The following is a 27,182-nucleotide window of genomic DNA, read 5'->3' as shown; positions in this document are numbered from 1 at the left end:
AAATTTATTTACAAACAACAATATGTAGTAGTAATTCATGTTTCTTCAGCATTTGGAAATCTGTAAAAAAATTTCCCTTCTAACTACTTTAAGGCAATTAATACAAAAATTATTATTAAATTTACAAATGAGGTGACTTGTTCAAAATCACATAGGTCAACTGATGTAGTCATATTGTGATCTTCAGACAAGCCCAATCCTTTATTTACTATAACATGACCTCTTGTGAGGGAAGAAATAACAGAATCATTAAACTGTGTCCTTTAATTTTTTTTCTTGAAATTCATACTAAGATACAACAAGAGGGCCTTGTATTGATTTTTAATCCAATAAAAAAAGATTCTCCAAAATTATCAGAAATAGGGCAAGCTAGTAACAGTATGACATAATGAAGCAAAGTTGACAAAGTTGTTTTTTGGTTTTTTGAGGCAAGGATTAGAATTGAGAAAATGAACACTAATATTTATTTCTTTTATTAAGTATTTTGGGAAATTACCATTTCTGAAGAATTTCCAAAGAAAATAGGCAAAACAAATCCAAGACTAAATTTGAAAAATGAAATTATGCAAATACTGATTTAGGATCTTTGAAAGTGAGCTAAATCTCTTACAATTACTAAAGTGCTCCTAGAATTGGCAGGGATATTTTGTAAGCCATCTAGTTCAATTTTTAATTGAAGCATGAATCAGTTCCTTCCACCATATCCCTGACAAAAAGTCACATAAACTTCAATATGAAGGTGGGTATATTCTGTCCTGGTACACTTTTTTTCACCTCACAATTCAATGACAAGAGAGATATATCCAGAGGAAGATTGCTTGAAAGATGACAAGTTTTCCATCATAAAAATTTTTCAAAAAGCGATAAGATTTAAGTGCTTTTTCAGGGTTACTATAATGAAGAAAGAAATTCATATATCCATACACACATACATGCATGCACACACACATGCACACACACACAAAAGTGTTTTCCAATTGTAGGACAAATTTTACCCAACTATAAAACTTTGATTATAAAAGTTCATCACGTCTTAAAACTTAAAAGTTCTTTAAGAAGTTGGTTTTTGATCCTTACATCTTGTTCCTGGTCCATATCACTTCAATTACTGAGAACTAATTGGGGGAAAAGCTTTAGAGTTGGGTCTATAGGCACTAGATTACATACATGATTATGATGATTAAAATCTTCTCCAACTAAAAGTCTAAAAAATTTTACACTGCTGTATTATGCCATGAAAGTATGGCATAATGGCTAGAAGCAAAGTCTTGAAGCTAGAAAGTGTTGAAGTCCTGCCTTAACCTACTGGCTATATAACTATGGGCAAGCTACTTCCTCTATAATATTCTAGGCCAAAGATATCAATCACAAGTCTGTAATATACCCAAATGTAGCGCGAACAATACTAAAATACAATTGTGAAATGGGTAACAAAACAAATAAAATACAAAATAATATAGATATTGTGAATATGTAATTTTACATATGTGGCTTATGGGGATCCTTATGTACAGGTTAATAATGAGCCTATTATGTTTTAGCTGAAAAAACAAAACAAAACAAAACCATAAAGCCAGGAGTAGCAGTGCTGATCACAGAAAATGCAAAAGCAAGAGTAGAAGAGTAAAAGAGAAGGAGGGAAACTACATTTTGCTAAAAGATATGATAGAAAATGAAGTAATATTAATCCTACACATTTATGCACCAAGTGTTATAGCATCCAAAGTAAATTTCAGGTTCATGGACCAAATTTTTCTGAGTAAGTTCAGAGAGGTTCCTCACCAAACAAAAGATAAAAAATATCACGAAATGTGGAAAAGACAAATAAAGTAAAGCAGAATGCTATGAAACAATCTTTGCAGCAACTGATTTTCTTTTCTTTTTTCTTTTTTTAAATTTTTTTTTTGTTTGTTTTGTTTTGTTTGTTTTTGAGGCTGGGGTTAAGTGACTTGCCCAGGGTCACACAGCTAGAAAGTGTTAAGTGTCTGAGACCAGATTTGGACTCAGGTTCTCCTGAATTCAAGGCTGATGCTCTATCCACTGCGCCACCTAGCTGCCCCTGATTTTCAAATATATTGAGAACCAAGTCAAATTTAAAAGAATGCAAGCCATTCCCTAACTGATAAATATCAAAGGATATGAACAAGTTTTTAAATGAAGAAATCAAATCTATCTATAGGCATTTGAAGAAGAGTCTAATGCAAATTAGAAAAATGCAAATTAAAACAACTAACCTTATACCTATCAAATTGACTAATTTGACAAAAAAAAAAAAAAAAAAAAAAAAAAGATAAACATTGGAGATGATCCAGGAAAACTGGACACAAATATAGTGTTGGTGAAGTTAAACTTATCCAACCATTCTAGAGAGCAATTTGGGACCTAAGCCCAAAGGCTAACAAAACTGCATTCCCTCTAATCCAGCAGTACCACTACTATATCTGTATCCCAAAGAGATCATTAAAAAAGGAAAAGGACTTGCATGTGCAAAAATATTTATAGCAGCCTTTTTCATGGTGGCAAAAAGTTGCAAATGGAAGGATACCCATCAATTAAAGAATGGCTGAACAAGCTATGGTAAATGAATGTAGTGGAATACTATTTATTGTACAATTAAAAAATGATGAATAGGCATATTTCAAGAAAAACCTGGAAAGACTTGTAGGAACTGAAACAAAGTGAAATGAGCAGAACCAGGAAAGCATTGTATGTAGTATCAGCAACATTGTGTGATGTTCAACTGAATGACTTAGCTCTTCTCAGCAACACAATCCAAGACAAGTACAAAGTACTCAGGAAAATGTTAATGGCATCCAAATAAAGAATTGATGGATTCTGAATGACACAGACTGAAGCTACATTTTTTCACTTATTTTATTCTTTTTTGTTTTTTCTCCTTTTTGATCTGTTTTTTCTTTTACAACAATGACTAATATGAAAATGTGTTTTGCATAATTATGTGTGTATATATATATACATATATATATTGCTTACCATTTTAGGAAGAGAGGAGGGGAAAGAGAATAATCTAGACTTCAAACACTTATAAAAATGAATGCTAAAAATGTCTTGACATACAATTGGAGGAAACAATAAAATACTATTAAAATGGGAGTAATGTTTTTAGTCCCATTTTATTAATTTAGCACTATAAATATAGAAGTTGTTATATTGTAGGCTTTTTAATGATAAGTTTTCTACATAAAGGAATAATGTGTCACTACTCTCCATCTTCCCCATGCTGTACTCTCAGCTGGGAATTTCATTTCAAACTTAATCAATTAAAAAAAAAAAAAATAGACCTCATTCCTGGAGAGTTCTATCTCTCCCCCGCCTCCCCAATGGAGTTCCAGTCTTTACTCCAGTCTACTTTTATTGACAAATCCAACCTTCTCTATATAAGACTATACAGTATACAGATTCCTTGGTATCCTATCCCATCCCATTTTCTCCAGCAGACTGTTCCTTCTATTACCCATATTCTCACTCTAATCTACTTAACACTTCTTTGCAATCTATAAGCACACTCATGTTCCTTCATCATTAAAAAACAACAACAAACTTGATCCTCCTATTTATCCTATTTATACCCACCAGATATCTACATCTTATCCTTCTAAGCAAAATTCCTTCGAAAGATTTCTATACTTGATGTGTCCACGTTCTCCTTTCATTTTCTAAACCTCTGCAATATGTCTTCAACTGAAATTTGCTCTCCAAAGTTATCAATATGTTTTAATTTCCACATCAAAAAGCCTTTTTCAATTTTTTCCTTCTTGTAATCTATGAAGCTTATGACACTGCTGAACATCTTCCTAAATCTATAAGCTTTTGCTCATGTATTCCTTTTTCCTATCTAACATTTCTGGAGTTACTTTGCTGAATTATCAACTATTTCTAGGTCACTTCCCAAAAGCCACGACTCTGTCCAATATTCTCTCACTTGGTAATTTCATCAGCTGTGGGGTGGATGACTCCCATTTCTACATGTGAAGCCCTAGTCTTTCTCATGGGCTTCAGCACAGCATCATCTATTGTACCTTTCAAATGAGATGTCTTGTAGAATACCTTAAACCAATATGTCCAACACAGAATCCATTCTCTTTCCTCAAAACTTTCCCCTCTCTGAATTGTCCTGTTACTCTTAAGGTTAATGCCATCTTCCTGGAAACCCAAGTGTTCAGCCTCAAAACTTCCCACAACTCTTTCCTTTAACTTTAGAAATCCAATCAGCTTGTAATTTATCTCTCAATTTATTTATTTCTCTAAATCTCTTATGTACAGGGGAAAGGAATAAGCATTTACATAGTACCTACTATGTGCCAAAATTTGTGCTAAGTGCTTTTACAAATATCATCTCATCTGCTCCTCACAACAGCTTCAAAAAGTTGGTGTTATTATGTATATTTTACAGAGAGGAAATTAAAGCAAACAGGCTAAGGGACCTACTCAGAATGGCCAAACTTGACTTCAAGTCATGCTGATTTCAGGCCCAAGACTCCATGTAACTGTCTCTGGAGCTGCAATCCAGCTCAGGCGCTTCTCACCTCTCAAATGGAATTCTGAAATGAACTATCTTTTTTCCCTGTTTCAAACCATCCCGCCCCAAGTTGCCTGACTGATTTTCCACAGGTGTGACTTCAATACCATCACTGTCTGCAACCATATAGAAAGGCCTTTAGAGTTAGAAATGTGATCCCTTCCTGTTTTGTTTTTTTTCCTGGATTTCTACCTTTACTGCCTTGCACAGACATGGGCTGAGTGCTGAATAATGCTTGATGTGTCTGGCATGTGACTCTTCACCTTCTGATCCTAAACTTTTGCACACAATCTCCAGGCCTTACTGCTAATCATCCAACTCTTGGGATCCCTGTCTTCCTTTAAGACCTGGGTCTAGTGCTTGCTCTTTGTAAAAGGCCTTTCCTAGACACATCCCACCAGTGGCTGATGCCAGTGTCTGTAAATGTTTTGTTGTATGTTCTCATTTTCATGCATTTGATACTTTAAAATTTGACCTCAAGACACTTCCAGCTGGGTGACTTTGTCTAAGTCCCTACACTTTCATCTGTTTCAGTTTCTTCAACTGTAAAATAGAAATAAATAATAGCACTTCCTTTATTGGATGCTTGTGAGGATCAAATGAGGTAATATCTTTTAAATGCTCAGCATGGGGCTTGGCACATGGCAGGTGCTTAATAAATGCTTGTTTCCTTCCTTCCCTCCATGAAAAAAACACATCACAATCTGCATTTCCTTGATTATAAACTTTCTCAATTGCTCATCTGGAAATTGAGTGTACTGAACAAAGCACTACTACATTTGGAGAGAAAAGGTCTTCTACACAAGACCTAAAAATTCTTAGATCAAGTAATGTAACCTCTCCAGACATCAGTTTCCTCCTCTATAAACTGAAGGAGCTAAAGTGAGTGAGCTATAGTTGCTTCCAACTCTAAATCCCTCCTAACAGCACATAATGCATACAGAAAGGGCCAAAGATTCAATGACCAAATGAAAATAATAATGGTTTCATGTACCTGTTGATAAAAGAAATTCAAAGTTGGCTTGTCTTCTGTAAACTGGTTCAAAAATCCTTTTGGCAAGTAACGAATTCTCAATTCATACCTAGAAGAACAAGAAAAACACAATTAAGTTAGAAATAGTGATTTTGAAAATTCAGTCTACAAAAAAAGAATCCATTTATATAGTGGTTTACCAACATCTTTCATTAATAGGATGCTGCTGGATGAGTAACGTACTTTAAATGCTCTCATTTCCACTTTGTTGTTAAAGAAACTGTGGTTGACAAAGATCAAGAAACTTGACAAAAAGACAATATAAGCAGAAAGTACTGACTGAAAAATCAGGACTTAAACCCTAATTTCTCCTGACTCCTAATCTAGGATTTATTCTTGTACATCAAAATATCTATCATATTATATTATCAAATTACCATGTTTCTACAATTATGTTCCTGCAATTATGAATCAGTTTTCATCCTATAACTGAAATGCAGATTATGGCCATAACAACTATTCATTTGGCATGAAAGAGATATTTTGAGCCTTTGTAAATAGTAACTAGCACAGGTGCAGTATAGTGAAAAGAAAACTGACTCTAGAAGCAAAGATCATGGGTTCTAATATTGCCTTTAATTTGGACTTCAATTTCCCTATAAATAAAAGGAGGGGTTGGGCTAGTTGACTTCCACGTACCTTTCAGGACTATACATTATGATTTTTCTATTTTTCAACACAGTAAAGAATGAAAATAATAATAATAATAATAATAAAACTCTTTAAAAAGTTTTTAGGGAGTTTTAGAGAGGAAGATTTAAAAGAATTCTAGGATTGGAAAAGACACTAGGAATCATAAATCAATGAAAAACTACTTATTAAGTGCTTATTATAGTCAAGCATTTTGGGAAGATTAGATAATAAAAAAAATAGGAGTAAGATAGTTTATTTTCTCAAGAAGCTCACATTTCAATGGGCAGAGACAACATAGATAATATATTTAAGTTACTAGTGAGATGAAAAGACCCAATATTCTTTGATGGCAATACATCTTTTCTTTAGTGCTATTTCCAATAATAAAATAAAATTTATTTATAATGTTGAAACTTTTTGACACCAAGGACATCAGCAGTACAAAATTTCTCCTGTGGCTCTTCAGTAGCTATAGAGGGCTGGAACACTGGAAAACTACTTGAAGCAAAGATACTTACAGCAGGGTGTTTACTCAGTGTGATAGATGAGATGATGGTTCTATAGTTCACATATACTTAGTACTGAGTAATTCTACAGTTGGTACATACTCAGTGTGCTGGAGTGATATAATTGTACTAATGTATTTAAGGGCTGAGAGGACTTGAAATAAGCAGACTCCAGTGTGTATGTGCTCGATCTTGATCTTAGACTCCAGACTCTATCCCTGACCATCCTCGTGGTGACTCTCCTGCTAAGACCAAGGATCCAGAGGTCCTCCAGAAAGCTAGCCCGGACATTACAAGTAGCTATGATGTTTGGGAGGTAGATACTCCAGTATCTGCAACAATGATTGCCAGGTCTTATAGTCATAAGTGGTGCTTTCCTCAACAACAGCTAGAAGTGGGAGGTATAGCCCAGGAGGTAGAAGCAGAGTTAATGGTAAAGGAGTACTACTATCCTTGGTACTGTCGAACAGAGTCCTGGAATATCTCTAGTAGTCTGATGGGACATACCATCAAAGTGGGAGGGACTGGTTGGCACATAGCACTTTTGACCTTCCCTCATGTAGCCTTGCTATTCAGCTAAGCTGACCTGCTTGTCTCCTTGACAGCAATTAGTAAGCAGATGGTGTTAGTTGGGGCTGGGATGGAAGATGTCCTCTTCATGGGAATTCTTTCCCTAGATTACTGCTGTGGGGGCTATTTGGAAGCAACCCAATCCATAATTAAATAGGAATCCTAAATGCTAATAAATGATTTTGCCTAGATGGCAAACAAAAGAGGAAGAGCACTGAAATTGGAGTTGGGAAGACCTAAATTTTAATACAGCCTAGCTATATGATCCTGGACAAATAAATGACTTCTCTCAAAACCCAGTTTCTTCATTTGGACAATAACAATACCTATCATATAATGTGCTATGAGAATCAAGTGAAAAGACAAAAATAAACCTCAAAGTTATGAATATTATGAAAATTATTAACTCTTTGAAAACTTCAGGTGATGAAGAATTTTGAAGAAAACCCAATTCACTTCTGGACAGCTTTAATTGTAAGGAAGTTTTCCCTCAAATGCAACCAAAATCCTTTCATTGCATCTTTAAAGCCAAGTAGACCAAGCCTGATCCCTTTTCCATTTGACAGACAGCCTTTATAGTACTTGAGGACTACTACCATTCCTCTGCTAAGTCTTTGCTCTTCTACATACATAAAAAAGGCAGTTTCTTTAAATGATCGTTTAAAAAATTGTTTTCTAAAATTTGAGACTTTTTTCTCTAAATCCATTTGTCAACAAAAAGGAGAAACCATCTAAACAATTTGAGCTATGGAACCTTGAAGACGAATCATTAACATCTCTTTGTATCACATTATTTATAAATTATAGGAGTTGGTCAGAATGACAATTAAGATTACACTTTCTCATTCTAAAACTCTGCATTTCCTATTTTGTGATAACAAAAAAGGAAATTTTTTACTTCATGATATTAACATCTGAAAACCCTCAACATGAGCTACCAACCAATTTTTTTTAGAATGAATCAACATGTATCCTAAATAAACGAAAAACTCAAAAACAAGCACTTAAAAGTACAAAACTGTAACTTTTAGAAAAAGAAAAGAACGGGAGATTATTATAATCAATCTTTTCATTTTATTTATTCTCTACTGGAGAATAGAAAGGTAAAGAAATCTGCCCCAGGTCTGAGTGATAAGGACCAACTTTCATTAAACAAATTTAAAAGGGATTCTGATTCATTACTAACTGAAATTGGAGTGGGAAGGGAGGGGGGAGGGAAGTGGGCTAATTAATGGTGACTTTAAAAATGATTTCCTAGAGAAATTTAAGCAATTTAAATTAATTGTCATAGCTTTAAAAAAAAAAAAAATCAAAGAAGTTAAAAACTACTTTAATCAGCAAATACATGGTCTCCTATACCAAGTGATGCAATATGGCACCCAACAACAATATTAGTTTAGAATATAAAAGTGCTAAAGGAAAAGAAAAAATGGCACTAAAGTTTAAAAAAAAAAAAAAAAAAAAAAGATGGGAAATGCAGGTGAACTAGACAGTTTCTAAAGGGTGAAAGACAGGCTTAAAATAATAGAGGGTGAGTGGATTAAAAGTTTGGGGGAAAATTGACTTTACTGTTATTTTTTTTTAAAGGCAATTAAGAAAATATCAGTAACTATCACCTTACATAGCAGCTTTCCATCTCTATAAAACATCATAATATTGTCTATAGGGGGCAGGTATGTGGTACAGTGGATAGAATACCAGCCCTGAAGTCAGGAGGACTGGAGTTCAAATCTGGTGTCAGACACTTAATACGTTTTAGTTGTGTGACCCTGGGCAAGTCACTTCCCAACTACTTCAGCAAAAAAAAAAAAAAAAAAAAAAAAAAAGAGAGAGAGAGAGAGAGAGAGAGAGACACAGACAGACAGACAATTATCTATAAATCCATGAGGGACATCATGAATTAAAATTTGAGAATGAAACAAGTAGGCTTTTACAAACTGGAAACTATAATTTTTGGAGGTGTTAAGTCTTTGTAACTCCATTTGGTGCATTATTGAAAAAATACTAGAGCGGTTTACCATTTCCTTCTTTAGCTCATCTGACAGATGAAGAAACAAGATTAAATGACTTCCACAGGGTCAACAATGCTAAAAAGTGTCAACTCCTGATTTGCAGTAAGGTCTTTTTGATTTCCTGGCACTCTATAAATACACTTTGCCATCTAGCTATCTGTTCAATTGAATAAAGCAATAATTGAGAAGATGCCATCTGAAAATTCCTCATTTAAAAACCTCATATAAATTTGCTAAAATAATAGCTAAAATTTAATAATGCAATTTTAAAGCTTACAAATCACCATGCCACTTATCTCATTTGATATGAGATTTTTTGAAGGATGTTATCACCAAGGACACTTTGATATCACTCTAATTAGTACAGATTGTATAAAACACCAATAACAATTCAGAGATTCCTAAAGGAGATTAAAAATGACTCAAAAAGACTTGACCTAGTCTCACAAAAAGGTCTAGTGGATAGAGGAAAATTATATTCCAGTCTGTGATACATAACACAGGAGACATCACGTTGGTCCATCAATATTTCTATGTTGAATAGTCACTGAAAATACTTTGTGAGTTAGACTAAGAGTTGAACTGAAGGAAGAAAGCAAGCTGAAATGCCCGTTAGTCAAGATTTGTTGAGTCCTTACTATTTTCCATGTTCTGTGTTAATAAGCTCTGTAGATACAAAGAAATTAAAAAACAATCTCTGCCCTCATATTTTTAATATGAAGAGATAACATGCCAAAAAATAATATATACAAGACATAAAGTATAAATGGAAGGTAATCTCAGATCAGATAGCTATAGCACTGAGGGAGTATGGGACAGAGTAGAGGAAACTAGGAAAAGTCTCCTGAAAAAAATGGATTTGAATGCAGATTTGGAGGAAGTTGAAAAGTTAGTAGGGTAGAGGTAAGGAGGGAGAACAATTTAGGCTTAAGAGAGCCAATGAAAAACTAGGGAGATAAGAATTATAGTGTTATACTTAAGGAACAACAAGACAAAAAAGTATAGCTAGACCTAGAATACAAGGAGGAAAGTAGAATATTCTTTAATAAGAAGACTGTATAGGTAATAAGGCTTCAAGTTGTAAAAGGTTTTGAGTGTGAGAGGATTTTATACTAGATCTCAGAGCTTAAGAGGGAGCTACTGGCGTTCATTGAGTAAGGGAGGTGATATAATGCTTTTAATAACTCCCAAGTTTCTTCCTGACACAAAACGTATTTGTGTTTGATAACAGTCCAACAGACATCTCAAACTCAATACATCCAAAACAAACTCATTCTTTCCCCAAAACCTACCCCACACCCACTCCCAAACTTCCTCTACTGATGTCTACTGATACCACTATCGTTCTAGTCTCTTGAGTTTTAAACGTTATTGTTGGCATCACCTCCTCAGTATCCCTCACTCCAATCACCCACGCAGTTGCCCAATCATAGTATTTATAACTAGAACAACTCTCTTCTCTGTTCCCTTTCTCTACTCACATAGCTATTACTTTAGTTCAGGTATTTATCACCTCTGATCCGGACAACTAAATGCCCAAATAATTTTCTTTAAGCATGTATCCAAGTCTGTCACTCTTCCACCTAATAAATTCCAGAAACTTCCTATTACATACAGGATAAAATGTAATTTGGGTTGCAAAGACTTTTCACAAAAAGTCTTTATATACCATCCATTCCAGCTTCTATTATAATTATATATTACTCATATATATTACATACATATATATATATGCATATGTTAATCACATATATTATAACATTATTCCTCTTAGCCTTATTTATGATCTAACCAAAATAGTCTTGCTTCTTCATTCACTGCACTACACTATTGCAATACCCTTGAACTGGTACTTCCTCCATGCCTGTATTAATCTTTTACGTCCATTAAGAAGACTCAACTAAAGTGTTGCCTTCTTCATGAGCTTTCCTGATCCCTCTAACTGTTGGTTTCCCTTCCTTTCTAAGCTACCTATCTTTTATTTTTAATATAGTTACAAATATCCATGTAGATCCCTCCCCAAAATCAAGTTCCTTGGAATCAAGAACACCTTTATTTTTGCCTCTGTATCTCAAGTACCAGGTACTTAACAAGACTGACAGAAAGAGATGAAATAATTTTAGTATTTATGCTGTCAAAAGATCTAGAGGAAAGCCACCAACCAGTTTTTGAAGTGGATCTCTAGGAGAAATTGAAAGAAAATAGAATATCAATTCACCTTAGTGAATTCAAGTCACAAAAAATAGAGGTATTAGATCCAAGAAAACTGAAAGAACTGATGTATGTGAACACAGTCATCACTGATGATTCCTGGAAGATGAAGGAGAATGACAGACAGTGGTGTAGGAATGGAGAATAGCAAATGTCCTTATTTTCAAGAAATGGAAGAGAAGGAATTTAAAAATCACAGGCCAATGAGCTTAATTTCAATCTTTTACAAAATTCTAAAATTTATCATTAAGAAAATAGTAAATATCTAGAAAAGAAAATAATGATTGTAAAGAGCAAACATGACTTCATCAAGAACATATTTCAGGTTAACTTCATTCACTTTTATAAAAGGCTTAAAAGACTTATAACAGAAGAATGCTATAGATCAAATTTAAATAGATTTTTAAAATTTCTTTACCTCTAAAAAGATTCCCTGCTACCTCCCCTCTCTCCAAGCCAACAAGCTTTTCCTTGTAAAAAAGAATTTTAAAAAGAAAAAAAAAAAAAAAAAAAAAAAGCAGTTTCTTATTTTTTAATAAGATTTTATCCAAGTATCTGGAAAAAATTCTGATGACATCCTTTTGGGATAGGGAGAAATATGATCTGGATAAGAATGAACTTATTAAACATTAATTATTATGTGCAAAAACTGTGTGCTAAGTGCTGGTTAAACAAATAAAAAAGTAAGGCAGTCTCTACTCTCACGGAGGCTCATAATCCAATCAATGAGATAGATGACATATGGAAGGGTTTCGTTTACAAGTCAAATGAAAAGTTCCATGCTCCTCAGAATATAGTGGCAAATCAGATAAAGTCTCCTCACTTTCCTTGCCTTATTCACATCCAGATCATGCCCTCCAACCACAAGTGATCCTCAGAGGTTTGTCCAGGATCCTTTTATTTTCTCCCTTTTTACTATGCACTATTCTTGGTGATCTCATCAATTCCCACGGATTTTTAACTACTTTTGCTGATAATGTTAAAATCTACTTATCTTGCCCATTTTTTTGCTGACTTCCAATCTCACATCCCTAATTGCCTTTAAAACATCTCACACTAGTTGTCCAGTAGTCATCTTAAAACTAAACATGTTTAAAACCGAACTCATTATCTTTCCTTCTAAACTCCACTCCCCCTGCTTCCCATCCCACACCTTCCCTATTACTGTTAAGAGAAATAACATCTTCCCAGTTTCTAAAGCTTGTAATCTAGGAGTTAGTCTCAATTCCATACTCTCACATTCAACTCCCCAAACCACCCCTGTATCTAATCTATTGCATAGCTCACTTCTGACACTGCTACCTCTCTGGGGAAGGTTCTCATTCACTCCATGCCTGCACTATTGCAATAGCCTACTGATGGGTGTGCTTGACTCAAGATTCTACCTAATTCAAAATTAGATCTTTCTTTCTTTCTTCCTTCCACCCCCCTCTCCCCGTTCTCACTGCTCACCCCTGCATCTTGTAATCAAGATTATTTTCAGGTCATAGTTTAAATCTGAGCTCATACCCTTCCTCAAGGGTATGATTGTTATAAGCCTCTCCTCAATAATCTTGTATGACTGTACATACAAATACAATTCTTTTGCAAAATAAGTATCTTATATATCATAAATCAATATATTTATATAATCTAGTAATGCATACACACATACATACTTGTATCTTTTGTGTCGCCATGTAGAATGTAAGTTGGAGAGTAGTAGTCATTATTCTTAAGAATTTGCATCCCAAACTAGTACATTGTCTTGAACATAACTATTAATTGTATCCTTTTCTAATTAACCAACAACTGACTAAAATATGATGCCAAAGAATGCTGGATCAAGAGTGTTACTCTATTGCAGCTACCTGAGTAACTTTGGCAAAACAAGACCCTGGGCCTCAGTTTCTTCATTTATAAAATTCCTGAGTCAGAGTAGATTTTCTGCAATGTTTCCTTAAGTATAAGAGCCTACAAACACAAATATAAATAATGTTGAAGTGTTCTTCACTACATTTGAACACAATATAGCAAAATAATCAATAAAAGTGAACTTTTCATCACAGGTTCTACTTAGCAATATTTTTTTTTTAAATGCATTATAATTTTAAAATAATAAATCTTATATTACAAATGTAAGGTTATAAGTAACAAATTAAAAATTAAATAGTACTTTTAAAAAATGATAAAGTAAAATGCCATTTTAGAGAAAAAAACTAAATCAGATTTTCAATTGCTGTCTTGCTTTTAGATAGTGTTCTCATCTTAGTATTGAGACTTTTTTTTTTTTCCTTTGAAAAAGACACCTTTCTTCTACATAAAGAGCTCATTTTTTAAAAAGGATTGGATCATATCCTCTTTGGCTTGTGAGGAACTGCTGACCAACATTTAACAGCAGAGCACTAAGTAGTAGAATGTGAGCTTCATCTTGATAGTAACTGAAATGCTCTTGTTTATTTGAACAGAAAGCCAGTAATCTGCATAAGACCTAAATACTTCGATCCTCGGAATCTAACTAATGTTAATTTTCCAAAAGTTGGCTCTCAAATAACAGAATTTAGTACTCTGGACAATTTTCAAAATATACAGATAGTAAGATTTTATTATCTAGCACCAATCCTCCCAGAAAGGAGAAGAAAAATTGTCCACAAATGAAGTTTCCAGTATCTAAAGATTTCTTTAAAACCTTTCAATAAAATGTGCACACTTTACTGCCTGTGAACAGAGAAATTTAATCTTTTCTTGACCACCCAGAGACATTGTATTCATGAAGTATCTGATTGTGCTATAATATACTTCAAAGACTAAGCAGAAAAAATTAGAAGATATATATGTAAATATGGTAATTTTTGTTATTTTTAGAACTAAATTACCTTTTCTCTGTCTTGTTTCTCCTTTTTGCTTACCACTCTTTCCTAATCTATTTTGTTGCATCATCATCCATATCATACCCCAAATTGTGAGTATACTACAATACTCTGTCCTTGTCCCTTTGCTTCTCTCTCTCATTTACCTCAACAATTTCCACAAGTTCAATTATCATATCAAAATGGATGAATTCCAAATATATATAGCCAATTCTCATTTCTCTTAAGACCAAGTCTTATATAACCAACGGCCTAATTGGACATTTTGAAATGAATATACCCCAAATCTCAAAATCCATATAATCAAAATATAATTCATTAATATTTTTTATTCACCTCTCGGATTTCTTCCTTCCATCCCTCCCCTATTTTCAAGCCTCCTTTTTTCTGTCAAGGATACCATTAATCTATCATTCACCCAGACATGAAATCCTGGAATCACGCTTGATTTCTCATTCTCCATCACTTTATATCACCAATTAGTCATCAAATTTTGTCAGTTTTACATATACATCTCTTCCATTAGTCTTTTCTCCATTCACACCACTCAATATTAACCCCTATCTCACAGATTCTTGTAAGGATCAAAAAAGGAATTTGTACAAAGCTCTTGATATGTTACATAGTAAAATACAAATGCTTATCCCTTCCCTTCCCACAAGTATCTGAGTTCAAGTCCTCATCACCTCTTTCTTAAACCATTCTAACAATTTCCTAACTGGCATTCTTGTCTCAAGTCTTTTCCAACACTAATCTAAGTTCCAAGTTATATCAAATCAATAATAATTTATTAAGGATCTACTATGTGTCAGGCACTAAGTGCTGGAGATATAAAGAAAAGGGACTATACAAATAAGACAGATTGGAGATAATCTCTGAAAAAAAAAAAAAAGCAATAATGTTAAAAATGACTGAAAAAAGATTCTTGAAGGAGGTGGGCTTTAAGCTGAGACTTTGATGGAAGGCAAGGAAATCAGGGTGGAGGTAAGAGAAAGAATTCCAGGCAAGGGACAACCAAAGAAAATACAGAATGAGAAGACAGGTAATATAAGGAATAGAAAAGAAGGCAATATCACTGGGTTTTACAATATGTAGAGATAAGTTTTAAGAAGACTGGAAAGGTAGAAAGTAACAAGGTTTTAAGGACTTAAAAAAAGTCAAGCAGAGCATTTTATATGTGATCCTAAAGGTAACAGGAACCACTGAAACATACTAAACAGGATTAAGCTTTAGCAATATCAATTTAACAGCTAAGTCAAAGGCAATGGTTTAAAGTGGGTAGTGCCTTTAGCAAGAAAGACCAATCAGAAGGCTACTAAAATGTCCAGCTGTAAGTGATAAGGGCTTGTATCAGGATGATAGCAGTATCAGAGGAGAGTTGGGGTCATTTACTAGCTAAACTAAACTTAGAAAGGTTGGTTAACAAGCTTTTCTAAAAAGTAAGACATTTGCTGGATGTTAACCAAAGAGATAAAATTAATAGGTCTCTGAAATGTACAAAAAAAAAAAAAAAAAAAAAAAAAGGGTAAGCATTACCCCAGCTCTAAAAGTATCTTATCAGTTTATCAAACTAAATCACAGGAAAAAGAGGGGAGGGGGATAGAATTCATATTACTACAGCACCAGCCTCATCAATGCCACCTGCAAAAACATGTCTTGATCTGACTATAAGACTCATAGAAATATGAAATACCACTCCATTCTATTTGTCTGTGCCATATTTTACTAGGTATAATGAGATAAAGCAAATTGCTGCTATAGTAATAAGGGAATTAGGGAGCTCTGTTGCAGATATATAAAAAAGATTAACTGAACAGAATAACTGAAAAAGAAGCATCAGTAATGAGGCATTTTTAGAAAAGAGACAGAAGTCAAGGTAACAATTTCTGGCTCAAATATACATGTTAAAACATGAAGTCAGTATCACATCAAAATGGAAAGTTTAATCTTACTTCCACTCCTCTGGTGGGTGAGCTAGTTCATATTTTTCTCTCACATTGGAAACACCCATATCCAAATGTAGCCAGTGAACTTCCTCTGAACGAAGATGACTGAGTCGAAATCCATAACAGGCCACATGCTTTACTTTGTGACTGTCCACAATCTTCTGAATGATGCCCTGAAATGTGTCCCCCACAAAAAGAAAGTACACTTATTACAAACATTTATTACAAGTTCTACATTCGTATTAAAGTCAGACATTAGAAATTCTATCATCAGATTAAAGATATACTTACATTTTATTAAGAAATTTTATTTCCTTTCTTGAAATGTTTGGAAAAACAAAATCCAACAAGCTCCTTAATTCATGCTGTCAAATTATTTCAAATGTAAACTTAATATAAATGATATGCAAATGCATATACTATGGATACATGAATACTGATTCTGCATCTGTGTATTTTTAGTCATTAGTAAACAAAACCTACTGTCAGCATTGTCAAAGGGTTTGGATGATGCTGATAATGTTTTTTTTTAAATGCAAAGTTGCTTGTTAAAATAATGCTTAGTAAACTTATAAACATAAATTAATTTTTTAACTTGTTAATTCTAAAGCATCTGCTACTTGCTCCCTTCTTTATTCAAGTATTTTTCCAACTATATACTATATTCATCACTAAGATAGAAGTTGTAGGATAAATAAAATATGATCTCTGTCTTTAAAATATTTAAAATCTGCTTGAGAAGACAAGACTTATCTTACCATGTTACACCTACTCAATAAATTCTATTTCCAGGATCAGTCATCAATTCTTTCCTAGTCTGTATAGCCTATGCCCAGAATGAAGATTCATTAAACCTTTGCTTAAAGATGTCTAGTGAGAGAGAAGCTACTAACATCTCCTCCTATTTATAATTGTTAGGAAGATTTTTTTTAAATAGTTTTTATTTACCAGATATTTGCATGGGTAATTTTACAACATTGACAATTGCCAAACTATTTGTTCCAATTTTTCCCCTCCTTCCCCCCACCAAGATGGCAGGTCGATCAATACATGTTAAATATGTTAGAGTATAAATGAAATACAATATATGTATACATGAGCAAACAATTGTTTTGCTAAACAAAAAGAATCAGACTTTGAAAAAGTGTACATTTAGCCTGTGAAGGAAATCCAAAATGTAGGCAGACAAAATTAGAGGGATTGGAAATTCTATGTAGTGGTTTATAGTCATCTCCCAGAGTTCTTTTGCTGAGTGTAGCTGCTTCAGTTCATTACTGCTCCTTGGAACTGATTTGGTTCATCTCATTGTTGGAGAGGGCCACATCCATCAGAATTGATCATCATACAGTATTGTTGTTGAGGTATATAATGATCTCCTGGTCCTGCTCATTTCACTCAGCATCAGTTCATATCAGTCTCTCCAGACCTTTCTGAAATCATCCTCTCGGTCATATCTTACAGAACAATAATATTCCATAATATTCACATACCACAATTTATTCAGTCATTCTCCAATTGATGGGCATACATGTAGTTTCTAGTTTCTGGCCACTACAAAGAGGGCTGCCACAACATTCTTGCACATACATGTCCCTTTGCCTTCTTTAGGATCTCTTTGGGATACAAACCCAGTAGCAACGCTGCTGGATCAAAGGGTATGCACAGTTTGATAACTTTTTGAACATGAATCCAAATTGCTCTCTAGAATGCAGATGTATTCGCAGTTCCCACCAACAATTATCAGTGTCCCTATTTTCCCACATAAATTAAAGTCAATTCTCTGTATATTTTGGAGATGAGGCCTTTATCAGAACCTTTAACTGTAAAAATGTTTTCCCAATTTGTTACTTCCCTTCTAATCTTGTTTGCATTAGTTTTGTTTGTGCAGAAACTTTTTAATTTGGTGTAATCAAAATTTTCTATTTTGTGATCAATAATGGTCTCTAGTTCTCCCTTGGACACAAATTCCTTCCTCCTCCACAAGTCTGAGAGGTAAACCATCCATGTTCCTCCAATTTATTTATGATTTCGTTCTTTTTGCCTAAATCTTGGACCCATTTTGATCTAATCTTATTTATGTGGTGTTAAATGTGGGTCCATGCCTAGTTTCTGCCATACTAATTTCCAGTTTTCCCAGCAGTTTTTGTCAAATAATGAATTCTTATCCCAAAATTTGGGATCTTTGGGTTTGTCAAACACTAGATTGCTATTTTTATTCACTATCTTGCCCTGTGAACCTAACCTATGCCACTGAACAACTATAATCTCATTCTTTATGCCTAGATCATGAACCCATTTTGACCTTATCTTGGTGTATAGTGTTAAGTGTGGGTCAATGCTTAGTTTCTGCCATACTAATTTCCAATTTTCCCAGCAGTTTTTGTCAAAAAAATTCTTATCCCAAAAGCTAGGTCTTTGGGTTTGTCAAACACTAGATTATTGAAATTATTGACTATTTTGTACTTTGAACCTAACCTATTCCACTGATCAACTAGTCTATTTCTTTTTTTTAAAATTTTTATTTATAATTTTTTTACATATATATGCATGAGTAAATTTTTTTATAACATTATCCCTTGTATTCATTTTTTCAAATTTTCCCCTCCCTCCATCTACTCTCTCCCCTAGATGACAGGCAATCCCATACATTTTACATGTGTTACAGTATAACCTAGATTCAATATATGTGTGTAAATCCCATTTTCTTGTTGCATGTTAAGTATTTGATTCCGAAGGCATAAGTAACCTGGATAGATAGACAGTCGTTCTAACAGTTTACATTCACTTCCCAGTGTTCCTTCTCTAGGTGTAGTTGTTTCTGTCCATCATTGATCAACTGGAAGTGAGTTGGATCTTCTTAATGTTGAAGATATCCACTTCTATCAGAATACATCTTCATACAACATTGAAGTGTACAGTGATCTTCTGGTTCTATTCATTTCACTCAGCATCATCAACTAATCTATTTCTTAGCCAATACCAAATAGTTTTGGCAACTGCTGCTTTAATAATATAATTTTAGATTTGATACAGCTAGGCTACCTTCATTTGATTTTTTTTATTAGTTCCCTTGAAAGTCTTGACCTTTTGTTCTTCCAGATAAATTTTGTTGTTATTTTTTCTAGGTCATTAAAATATTTCGGGGGACTCTGATTGGTATAGCACTAAATACATTAGTTTAGGTAGTATTGTCATCTTTATTATATTTGCTCACCCTTTCCAATTGGTTAGATCTGACTTGATTTGTGTGGAAAGGGTTTTGTAATTTTGCTCATATAGATTCCCAACTATTTTATACTACAGGCAATTACTTTAAATAGAATTTCTCTTTGAACTCTAACTGATAGATTTTGTTAGTGGTATATAAAAATGCTAATGACTTATGTGGGTTTATTTTGTATCTTGCAACTTTGCTAAAGGTGTGGATTATTTCTAATACCTTTTTAGAAGAATCTCTGGGATTCTCTAAGTATACCATCATATATGCAAAGAGTGATAACTTAGTTTCCTCATTACCTATTATAATACCTTTAATTTCTTTTTGTTTTCTTATTGACAAAGCTAGCATTTCTAATACAATATTGAAAGTAATGGTGATAGTGGGCAACTTTGTTTCACTCCTGATGTTATTGGAAATGGTTCCAATTTATCCCTATTACATATGATGCTTACTGATGGTTTTAAATAGATGCTTCTGACTATTTTAAGGAAAAGTCCATTTATTACTATACTCTTATGTATTTTCAACAGGAATGGATGTTGGATTTTATCAAATGCTTTTTCTGCATCTATTGAGATAATCATATGGTTTTTGTTAATTTGGTTATTGATATAGTCAATTATGCTAATAGTTTTCCTAATATTGAGCTAGCCCTACATTCCTGGTATAAATCCTACTTGGTTATGGTGTATTATCCTGGGGATGATTTTCTGCAGTCTTTTGGCTAATATTTTAATTAAGATTTTAGCATCAATATTCATCAAGGAGATTGGTCTATAATTTTCTTTCTCTGTTTTCAACCTACCTGGTTTAGCTATCAGTACCATGTCTGTGTCATAAAAGGAATTTGGTAGGAGTTCTTCACTCCCTATTTTTTTTAAATAGTTTATATAGCATTGGAGTTAATTGTTTTTTAAAAGTTTGGTCGAATTCACATGTAAATCCATCCAGTCCTAGGGATTTTTTCTTAGGGAGTTGATTAATAGCTTATTTTATTTCTTTTTCTAAAATGGGACTATTTAAGCAATGTACTTCTCCTTTTGGAGGTACTCATCCATTTCACTTAGGTTATCAAAATTTATTGGCATGAAGTTGGGCAAAGTAACTCCTTATTATTGTTCTAATTTCCTCTTCAGTTGGTAAAAAGTTCTCCCTTTTCATTTTTAAGACTAGCAATTTGATTTTCTTCTTTCCTGTTTCTAATCAGATTTACCAAAGGTTTATCTATTTTATTGGTTTTTTCATAAAACCAACTCTTAGTTTTATTAATTCAATAGTTTTTTTTTTTACTTTCAATTTTATTAACTTCTCCTTTTAATTTTAGAATTTCAAGTTTAATATTTGATTGGGGGGGTTAAATTTAGTCTTTTTATAGCTTTTTAAGTTGTAAGCCCATTTCATTGATCTTCTCTTTCTCTATTTTATTCAAGTAAGATTCTAAAGATATAAAATTTCCCCTTATTACCATTTTGGCTGCATCCCCCAAATTTTGGTATGATGTCTAATTGTTATCATTTTCTTGGGTGAAATTATTAATTGTGTCTATGATTTGCTGTTTCACCCAATTACTCTTTAGGATGAGATTATTTAGTTTCCAATTACTTTTTGGTCTATTTATCCCTAGCTTTTTATTGAATGTAGTTTTTATTGCATCGTGATCTGAAAAGAATTCATTTACTATTTCTGCCTTTCTGCATTTAATTTTGAGGTCATTATGTCCTAATATATAGTCAGTTTTGTATAGGTTCCATGAACTGCTGAGAAGAAAGGATACTCCATTCTGTCTCCATGCAGTTTTTTCCAAAGATTTATCATACCTAATTTTTTCTAATATTCTATTTACCTCTTTAACTTCTTTCTTATTTGTCTTATGGTTTGATTTGTCTAATTCTGAGAGTACAAGGTTAAGATCTGCCACTATTATAGTTTTGCTGTCTATTTCTTCTTGCAACTCTCTTAACTTCTCCTTTAGGAAGTTAGATGCTATACCATTTGCTGCATATATGTTTAGTAGTGATATTGCTTCCTTATCTATGCTACCCTTTAGCAAGATAGAGTTTCCTTCCTTATCTCTTTTAATTAGATAAAATTTTACTTTTGCTTGATCTGAAGTAAGAATGGCTACCCCTGCTTTTTTGACTCCATCTGAAGCATGATAGATTCTGCTCCAGCCTTTTACCTTTACTCTGTATGTATCTCCTGCTTTAAATGTATTTCCTGTAAACAATATATTATAGGGTTCTGGCTTTTGATTGTCTGCTATCCGCCTCCATTTTATGGGAGAGTGCATCCCATTAACATTTATGGTTAAAATTACTAATTCTGTATTTCCTGCCATCTTATTATCCCCAGATCATGCTTTTCTTATTCTTTTCCCCCTTACCCCCTGCCCAGTGTTAAATGTATGGGCATCACTTGCCTCACACAGCTTTCTCTCTCTCTTTAGAATCCCTTCCTCCTCCCTTTGATCCCTTCCCCTTTCTTATAGGTTTCCCTTATTATTCTTTTCCTTTTCCATTTTCCTCTCCTACTTTTTAATGAGGTGACAGAAGTTTCTCTGTAAACCAAATATGTCAATTATTTTCTTTTTGAGCCAAATCTGATGAGAGTAAGATTCACACAATGCTCCTCCTCCTCTCTAAATTCCCTCAGATATGATAGGTTTCCTTTACCTCTTTGTGGGATGTAGTTTCCCTCTTCTTATCTCCCCTTTTCCCTTTTTCTGATACTATCTCCTTTCCACTTCTACTTCCCTTTTTTATATTATATCAATAAAATCAAATTATACACACACTCTCTATGTTAGTCCATAAGAGAAATACAGTCCTCAAGAGTTCTTTTTACCTTTTTCTGCTTCTCTTGAGTCCTATAGTTGGAGATCAAATTTTTTGTTTAGCTCTGGTTTGTTCATTACAAACAATGGAATTCACCTTTTTCATTAACTGTCCATCTACTTCCTTGGAAGAAAATGCTCAGCTTAGCTGGGTAGTTTATTTTCTTCTTTCCTGTTTCTAATCAGATTTACCAAAGGTAAGTTCTTTTGCCTTTCTGAATATCATATTCTAGGCCCTTTGATCCTTTAATGTGGAAGCAGCTAGATCCTGAGTGATCCTTATTGTGACTCCTCGGTATTTGAATTGTTATTTTCTGGCTGCTTGTAATATTTTTTCCCCAGTCTGATAGTTCTGAAATTTAGCCATAATATTCCTTGGAGTTTTTATTTTAGGATCTCTTTCAGAAGGTGTTTGATGAATTCTTTCAATGCCTATTTTACCTTTTGATTCTATTACATCTGGGCAGTTCTTGTTGACAATTTCTGTAAAATAGTGTCTAGGCTCTTTTTTTCATCATAATTTTCAGGAAGTCCAATAATCCTCAGGTTATCTCTCCTAGATCTATTTTCCAGATCTATTGTTTTTCCAAGTAGATATTTAACATTTTTTGTTGGTTTTGATTGACTGATTCTTGATGTCTCTATGAATCATTAATTTCTATTTGTTCAGTTCTGATTTGTAATGAGTTATTTTCTTCATTAGCTTTTTTTTTTTTTTTTTTTTTTTTACTTCTTTTGTATATGTCCAATTGAGTTTTTAAATGAGTTGTTTTGCTCTATGGAATTTTTTTTTTTTCATTTCACTATTTTTTTTTAAACTGAGTTATTTCCTTGTTCCAATTCACAAATTCTACTTTCCTGGGAGTTCTTTATCTTTTCCAATTCACATTTCAGGAAGTTGTTTTCTTTTTCCATTTTATCAAATTTTTCTCTAAGTGAGTAATAAGCCTTTTCTGTACTCTCTTGCATAACTTCTCTTTCCTTTCCCCATTTTCTTCTAGCTCTCTTTTAAGATTTTTTATAATTTCTTCTAGGAGAGCCTTGTATGATACATCCCCCTTTGGGGTTTTATCTGGAGATTATCTGCTATTGGTCTCTTTGGGGTTGGAAACCTGCTCTCTTTCTGTATAGAAGGTATCCATGGTTTGCATTAGCTTGGCCTTCTTATCATTTTTTCAAAAGCCCTTAGGGTCTGCCTTCAGGGCAAAGGGGTTACCAGCTTCCTCTGCAGAGCAGGGATAGATAGATGGACAGTAGCTGTCCTGCAAACAGGCTGCTAAGAGCTGTGGAGATGCAGAAGTGCTGTGTCCCCCGCACTGGAAGTTAGACTGCCCTGGGAAGCAAGGAGCTGCTGTGGGAAGTTCTATTGCCCTGGGCAAAGCCCCCCTGATGATCAGAAGTGTGACTGCCCAAAAGCTCCTCGCTGCAGAATGTGGCTGCATGGCTGTGCACTATGGTCCATGCTGAGTCACTTCTGATGTTGGGTCAGTGTAGCCAAATCCTGTCAGATTCTGGCGGGTTTTTTGAGTACACTCTACCTTTGGCCTTTTTGTAACTTCTCTGCTGATCTACTACTTTGCAACCAAAGCAGAGCAGCCAACCTGTGGTAGAATCCTCCATGCAAAAAAAAAAAAAAAAAAAAAAATCTCCAGGTGCGAAGACCACCCCCATCCCATCTGCTCAATGTGCTAGCCTCTGCTGTCTACCTCCCTGCCTGTGCTGGCCTCCTCCTGCCATCAGGACAAACCTTTTCTGGAGATCTTCCAGATTAGCTTTAGCTGGTAATTTGTTTTACTCCCAGTATTTGAGGATTTTACCAGTCAAGAACTATTTCTGAGGCTGAATTTGGTAATTAATAGTGATGGTAGAAGAGGAGCTTAGAATGAGGCATGTATCTTCTCCACCATCTTGGCTCCACCCCAAATAAAACTTATTAATGAAAAAAAAAAAAAAAGAAAAGAAAAGAATTCCTTTCTTTGGCTACTAGGATCAAGATGATATGGGCACTTTCTCATGAGATTTCCTTACTTTCTATTTTACTAACTAGTTCCTTTTTGTTGACAAAATTGGCACAAAATGATAGTTCCCTTTATTACTTTCTTTTCCAATTCAATGAAACCATCACATGTTGGAAAAGACCTTACTAACCATTAGGTACAGACTACATCTGCCAAAGAAACGTTCTACATTATTCATAAGTGATCATGTAAAACACTGGAAAACTTCTAGAGAAAGAAAACCCATCTCATCATGCTAATTCATTCCATTTTTGGTCAGCTCTAATTATTCTAACAGGTGGTGCAGTATATAGAATGCTGGGCCCAGAATTAGGAAACCTTGAGTGCAAATCCTAACTCAAAACCCATATTAGCTGTATTACTGTGTGGTAGGTGTTATTATGATTCCTATTAAACAGATGAGAAAAATGAGGCTGAGAATGTGAAGTGAGATGCCCAAGGTCACACAGCTAGCCTGAGGTGGGCTTTGTACTCAGGCCTTCTTGACTACAAGTCCAGCATCTTATGATATTGTATTGTAGGATTCAACATAGTATTTCCAAAAGTGATGTGATTACTGCAAAATTCAGTTGGAAATACTTTATTAAATAGATAAAACTATGAATATGTATGTTATTATCATTATTCCTTAACCTATTATATTGGTATAGTACTCATAATATTCAAATATTCTATTAGAAAATGGGAGAATTCCCCTATTAATTCCCCGGCATTCTTTGCCACACCTCTCTTCTCCAAGATCTGCCCAATGACTTTCTTTACCCTAATGAAAAGAATCTATAAATGCAAGATAAATTCTATCAAAAAAATGAGTCCAATTTAATGCCTGAAAAGATAACTGAGTATTGGCAAAGCTTTCAAAGAAACTGAGGATAACAAAGGAATCTTTAGAAATCATTTATACTACCAACTTGTTCACCACTTCTATACCAATATTTATTGCAAAATAAAAAATTTTGAATTGAAGAAGAGATGAAAACAATGTAAGCTATAACAAATTCTAAGTTTCTTATATAGGACTAAGTATACATTTTAGGTTTCCTGTGGAAGAATTATTCATTCACATACATAACAGAAGAAAGTAAAAAGAATAAATGAACTTTAATAATACCTGACAAGCCATTCATCACATCTCAAGATAATTCATCTAAAAATATTGTAAATGTTCTGATTAAACAAGTTAATTTCTGATACCAAATTCATATCCCTCAGTAGTAAAATCTCTTTCTGGGATTAGTATAATAACTCCAAATATGTATTAGATACAACAGAAATAACACAGGAAAGACTTGGAATTAGAAGGCTTCAAATTATAACTATGACAAATACTATAAAATCTCTTTAACTCTATGCCTCAGTCTCCTTGCCTGTAAAATGAGAATAAGAATTCACACTATGTACCTCATGAGATTCATATTGAACAAAAAGATCATGAGCTTAGCACCAAAAAGGTATTTAGAAACATCCATTTCAAACCATACATTTGACAGCTGAGGAAGCAGAGGACAAAAGAGGTCAAATGACTGGACAATTACACAAGGGCACACCTTGAATTCAAGACCAAGTCTTCTACAGGAAAATCTAATCATCTTTCCATTGCACCAAATACCACTAGAAAGACTCGTTTAGTTCAAACCATCAAGGATCATCTAAATTGTGTATGAGGTGATCAGGTGAACTTTGAGAGGAATCTGCTCATTGTAATATACTGTTAATTACAAAATGAAATGAACTGGGAATATTGAGGGCCATGTGGGCTATGGCTGTACTTCTTTAATACCCAGCTTTATTACTTAGAAGGATTTGTGATTTCATTAATAGAAACACAATCTCTATGCATTAAAGATCACAACTAATCGACACTTCTTTAGACTGTAATTCTTATTTGTATTCTCCTCTAAATTCTGGATAATCAACCCTTGAAGTTAAAGCTCTTTCAGTAAGATTTTATATTTTGACTGATCAAGGGTAATACATGTCATATGGCACTTGATGACAGCTATAGATGCAATGGAGAGAGCACTGGGCTAGGAATCAGGAAGATTCCTCGCCTTGAATTAAAATCGAGCCTCAGATACTTAACTAGCTATGGGACTCTGGGTGAGTCAGTAAACATTTGTCTGCTTCAGTTTCCTCATCTATAAAATGGTGATAATAAGATCATCACAAAGTTATAGTGGAGATGAAAAGAGTTAAAATTCCTCGGGGGGGGGGGGGGGGGAAGAAGTGCTTAGCACTGTGAGAAATTGTTATTTTTTTCCCAGTATTTAAAAGCTAATCATTATGTCAAGACCAAAGTGTTGTTTTTTTTTTTGTTTGTTTGTTTTGTTTTTCCTTTTCTACTTTCTCATCCAGAAATCAAGTTACTGTATGGGAAATCTTTCTAAAAGATATAATCAGACAGGATGGCTGAGATCTAATCAAAGATAGTAAGAGAAATTGGGTTAATGGGTGCAACATTCCTTGATCATTGTATTTGCTCAAATGGGTCTGGGAAAATGGGGATCTACCATTTTGTCAAACAAGTGATATGGAAATTGATAAGTCTCTTTGACCAAGATTTGGATGATCTAAATCATGGACTCCTAAGACCCTGTATATATATACCCTAGTGTTGTGACCCTGGATATCTTAGAATCAGCCGGAGTCAGGATAAGCAAAAGTCTTTCTTCTTATTCTTTTGGGGTCGCTCTTAGGGGATTAGATATAGGAATCTCTCCACCTCCTTCCTCTCTCTCTACTGCTCAAGAATGAATCTCCTCCTCCTACTCCATCTACTGATCTCACTTCCCGTTCTTTGTCCACACCGAT

The 27,182-nt window shown here is 33.9% G+C and overlaps 1 protein-coding gene across 12 annotated transcripts in view; it reads right to left on the bottom strand.

Annotated features, from left to right (window-relative positions):
* PTK2 (protein tyrosine kinase 2) overlaps nucleotides 1-27,182 on the bottom strand; it is a 380,904-nt gene that overhangs the window by 219,151 nt on the left and 134,571 nt on the right. For 10 of the 12 annotated variants that reach the window (XM_074264715.1, XM_074264671.1, XM_074264680.1 and 7 more), the window contains 2 exons: nucleotides 16,307-16,473; nucleotides 5,535-5,622 (listed from right to left, as the gene is read on the bottom strand). In XM_074264715.1, the coding sequence (XP_074120816.1) occupies nucleotides 5,535-5,622; nucleotides 16,307-16,473 (255 nt within the window). Of the gene's footprint in view, nucleotides 1-5,534; nucleotides 5,623-16,306; nucleotides 16,474-27,182 lie in introns of those variants that run through there. The other 2 variants (XM_074264702.1, XM_074264705.1) reach the window with 1 other exon arrangement.

Source organism: Sminthopsis crassicaudata, chromosome 1 (genome assembly GCF_048593235.1).
Source record: "Sminthopsis crassicaudata isolate SCR6 chromosome 1, ASM4859323v1, whole genome shotgun sequence".
Lineage (NCBI taxonomy): Eukaryota > Metazoa > Chordata > Mammalia > Dasyuromorphia > Dasyuridae > Sminthopsis > Sminthopsis crassicaudata.
This window is presented reverse-complemented; position numbering and strand designations above follow the sequence as displayed.